General features: G+C 37.8%; 1 protein-coding gene across 1 annotated transcript; it reads left to right on the top strand.

The window, feature by feature from the left end:
• Positions 1-268: 268 nt before the first annotated feature.
• On the top strand, positions 269-2,521 carry LOC145107906 (alpha/beta-Hydrolases superfamily protein). Its single transcript, XM_079044865.1, has 5 exons — positions 269-716; positions 838-1,052; positions 1,150-1,183; positions 1,274-1,947; positions 2,047-2,521. The coding sequence occupies exons 1-5, from the start codon at positions 368-370 to the stop codon at positions 2,302-2,304; spliced, it is 1,530 nt and encodes a 509-aa protein (XP_078900991.1). The 5' UTR covers positions 269-367; the 3' UTR covers positions 2,305-2,521.
• Positions 2,522-4,644: the final 2,123 nt, after the last annotated feature.

Below are 4,644 nucleotides of genomic sequence, written 5' to 3'. Positions count from 1 at the left end.
TTTTAAATAACATTGTATCATATGAGAACAGGAAACAACTTGGATTTTTTTATGATCTAAAAGCATAATTTGATAATTAATGAAGTTCGACGATAAAGAAAATGCTTGGATAATATGGATATATCCGGGTCCATCATGTTATCCGATAAGTAAGTTGGCCCATATGCATATTCTGTTACTAGGTGGTCCACTAATGACGAAACCAGCCATGGAATCCTGACACATTCTGTTGATTGGGCCGCTTATTTCTTCCATCACCATCACCACCGCTTGTTCACTTGACTATCTTGAGTCTTGTTGCTTACTACTCTACAAACTATAAAAAACCAGACCCACATCATTTCCTTCGCAGAGAAGCAAGGCAACAATGGCTACCGAAGATGGCGACAATTTTAGGTACTTGATTGTGCAGCCTGAAAATGGCGGAATTACCGACCTTTTCAGATACGGAATCTTGGGCAACAAAGCTAGCGGGGCAAAGTTCTTCGAGACTTCCGACGAACAAACCCTCCATGAGGAGCTGTCGGTGGGCGGCGACAGAGGAGGCGGAGAGACGCCGGCCCATAGGTGGGTGATCATAGTATCGATAGTAATGAGGAAGTTGATTAAGTTTTTTGGTAAGCCAATGGAATGGACCGGTTACGTTGTCGACTTCTTACTAAACTTGCTCTCCCTCAATGGCGGCCTCCTTGGTTTGCTCTTCAATCTTCTACAAGGTAAAGTCAAATTTCCCTTCCCCTTATATCGAATTTTATTTTTCATGCTTTATATTGCTCGATTTCAATGGCGAGTGGCAATAGTGTTTTCGAAACCTCTGAAATAATAATTGATAAACAGGAAAGATGGTAATTCCAGTGAGAGGATCAGCAACATATATCAGTACAATCGGGCATATTGATGGCCGGATAGACCTTATGGTCGGAAATGATGGAACTCCGGCCATTCAACTAGATGCCGGGAATAGGTCTCTAATGGATCTCTGTATGATGGCTTCCAAATTGGCTTACGAGAATGCTATCGTTATCAAGAACGTGGTGAATCAACATTGGAAGGCATGCTTCCTCTTCCTCATCTTTCCTATTTCCTTCACTCCAGAATCCAAATGCTTACTAGATGCTAAATCGCTAACCATTGTGTCATTCATCACAGATGCACTTTATCGACTTCTACAACTGCTGGAATGGTACGAAATTACATGTATTAAACGTCCTTGAGATTTGAGAAGAACCCTTTTGGAATCCTTTCATGTTGACATTCTTGATATGATTGACAGATTATCAAAAGGAGCGATCCACCCAAGTGTTCATATTCAGTGACAAGCCAAAAGATGCAAACTTGATAGTGATCAGTTTCAGAGGAACAGAGCCATTCGATGCAGACGACTGGATTACTGATTTTGACTACTCATGGTACGAGATTCCAAAACTAGGAAAAGTCCACATGGGATTCTTGGAAGCCATGGGTTTAGGAAACAGAATAAATACATCTTCTTTCCAACAACTTCTTCAAGCAACAAACATAAAGCTTCAATCAACAAACGAAGAAGAACCCAAGAAGCTTCTTCCAGAAATGGGGGAGTTGAGTGCGTATCTTGCTGTGAGGAGCAAGCTCAAGAGCTTACTGAACGAGCATAAAAATGCAAAGTTTATGGTGACTGGACATAGCCTAGGAGGTGCTCTTGCGATATTGTTCCCAATTGTCCTCGTGTTTCATGAAGAAGACGAGGTTTTACAGAGGATGATAGGTGTACACACATTCGGACAACCAAGAGTCGGAAACAGGGAATTAGGGAGGTATATGGAATCGAAATTACAACAACCAAATCCCAGATATTTTAGGGTTGTTTACTGTAATGACATAGTTCCAAGGTTGCCATATGACAACAAAACCTTCTTGTATAAGCATTTCGGAGTGTGCCTTTACTACGACAGTCTTTTTGTGAAGCAAGTGAGTTCAATTTCGTATTTGAGACACTGAATCTTCTCTTTGTGTAATGGTATTTTGTTTTGACTTTTGACTATTGATTTGGTTTTCTGTTGAATGAAGAAAGTGGATGAAGAACCAAATAGGAACGACTATGGATTGTGGTACCTGATTCCGGAGCATCTGAATGCTGTGTGGGAATTGGCGAGAGGCATGACGATGGGAATGGCATACGGGCCGGAATACAAGGAGAGTTGGGAAGGGATTGTGATGCGGTTGATTGGTTTGGCAATTCCGGGGCTTTCGGCTCATGGTCCTCCCAATTACGTCAATTCGATAAGACTGGGAACGGAGAAACATATCCAGATGTCGAATTTGTAAAAATGCAGCTGTAGAAGGTTAAAGTAGGAGTTCAAATCACTGATAGATTGAACAGTTGATGTGGAAGTATGGAACTGTTCAACCCATTCCCCTCAATCCTTTTTCCTTCTTTAGTTGTTCTTTGTAATAAAACTTGTTTTATGGACTTCGACTTTTCAACCTTTGTAGTGAATTCGATTAATTATTGCATCCAGGAAAGGTATTTTATTTGTTACTATATGTTATCCTTACTTGTAATTTAGTTTGGTATTTGTATAGGATTAGATTAATTTACTTTTATAATCTTTAGCTTATTTTTACTTTATCTTTGTAGGGCGGGCTATAAATAGATCACATAGTCTTCTTTTTTATTTATTAGTGAACTAATTCAATCAATTATTATAGTTAATACTATTACTCTGTCTTCGTTAGGGCGGGCTATAGTTGTATTTAGTGAACTAATTCAATCAATTATTATAGTTAAATATGATCTCTAATATATGTGGTTGTCCCTTGAATCTAATGTCACGAAGAACATTAGTATGTTAGATATTGGTTGTAACTGTTTAGGATTCTCCATTAATATTCTATTCCATAATGTATTTATTTTGAGATTTTTTTCAAATCTCAGTGATTGCATTGGCGATCAAGCTCTTCATTTGCAGAATAGTTTGTAATGATCAAAGCCTTGGTATTGATGAATATGTTCAAAGTGCCTATCAGAGTCATTCATACTGAGAGTATGAAGGCAAATTGTGAAATGTGAATACGTATATACATTACTAGAATAAAGGCTTTAATGACATGCGAATTATGACACACACTAGATTTATGACACGCAAAAATACGTGTTCTAAAATAATCATCTATTATAAAATTTAAAGATTTACAACATGTATTTTTACGGGTCATAAAAAATGTCATCGTTTGATAATTTTTTTTTCAATAACGCACGTCCATTCTTATGCATTTAAGTATAAACATACCGAGACTAGTTGCTAGGGCCTTTTTCACTTCATTCCACACGATTAAGAACGAGGCTTCATTCTTGATTGCAGCGTCGACGGCGACCTGATCAAGCTCAACTAAAATCGCCGAAAACTGAGACTCTTCAACCTCACGGTGCCAGCGACTACGTCTCGGCTCCATCCAGTCTACCTTACTCCATATCTACCTTACTTCACCGGCGACCTTAAGGTATGATTTCACTTTGTCGATATAAAGATTCATGAATGCTTCTTTCTTCCTATCCCTATTTCTCTTCAAGTACAAATTCTTGTTTGGGAGGTATTCTTTTTTCGTCATTTCTTCATTCTTTGCAAAACATCTGGTCTCAATTTTAGATTTCCTCTTGTTTTAGCAAGAAATCCCTATATTTTTCTATTGTGACATGTTTAAATTTTAAAAGGTTGCCAATGTGTTTTAATTATGATATTACAAGCATGTCTATATTTTTTTGCTAGGTTAAAACCTATGTAGCTCACAAATCTTTTTGACTTATGTGTTATTTTTAAATATGCTATGTACTTAGATATCAAAGTAAAGCTTAGAGTGATGCTGCTAGAGAAGCATTATAAAAGACTTAGCGAAGTCTTCAGGTTGTATGATCCCTTATTTTTTTACTATGGTTGTTGATGGTATTGTTGTAACACCAAACATTTGTAACTCTGATAAATAAATGGAAAGTTTTTGTAAACAATATGAAATGTCCCAAAATTTTCGAGTAAAAATTCATTTTAAATAAGTCAAAACCATTCATTCATTATACCAAAAGACGATCATAATAAAAGTATTCTCAAAACTTCAGAGTAAAATCATAAATAGTCAATGCGGAATAAGTCTCTAGGGGATGCAGTGCGATCAAGATGGGTCCTTCCTTTTGAAACCTGCAGTAGTACCTGAAAACATTTTAAACATAATCCGTAAGCACAAAGCTTAGTGAGTTCCCCAAAATACCACATACAACACATATGTATATAACAACATGTAGCTGTGTCGGGTCCGTAACAACCCCCGGGTCCGTATCAACCTCGAGTCCATAATGAATCTATATAACAACACATAGCTGTGTCGGGTCCGTATCAACCCTGAGGCCATAATGAATCCATATAACAACACGTAGTTGTGTCGGGTCCGTATCAACCCTACATACATAAAACATATAGTCATATCAGCAAGGGTCACAAAGACAACAAGCACATACAGACATATCAACAAGTGTCACAAAGGCTCCTATCATCCTACAAACATAATCCAGTGGGCCGATATTGGTGCCTTCGACCCACGAGTACAACCCACGAGTACAGTGAAGAGACTTACATGAACTATTCAACAGAAGCCCAACAGCTACCTCAACAATAG

This window comes from Lactuca virosa, chromosome 4 (genome assembly GCF_052849685.1).
Source record: "Lactuca virosa cultivar CGN04683 chromosome 4, Lactuca_virosa_CGN04683_v6, whole genome shotgun sequence".
NCBI classification, from domain to species: domain Eukaryota; kingdom Viridiplantae; phylum Streptophyta; class Magnoliopsida; order Asterales; family Asteraceae; genus Lactuca; species Lactuca virosa.
Note: the sequence above shows the minus strand (reverse complement) of the source record. Positions and strands in the feature narration are given on the sequence as shown.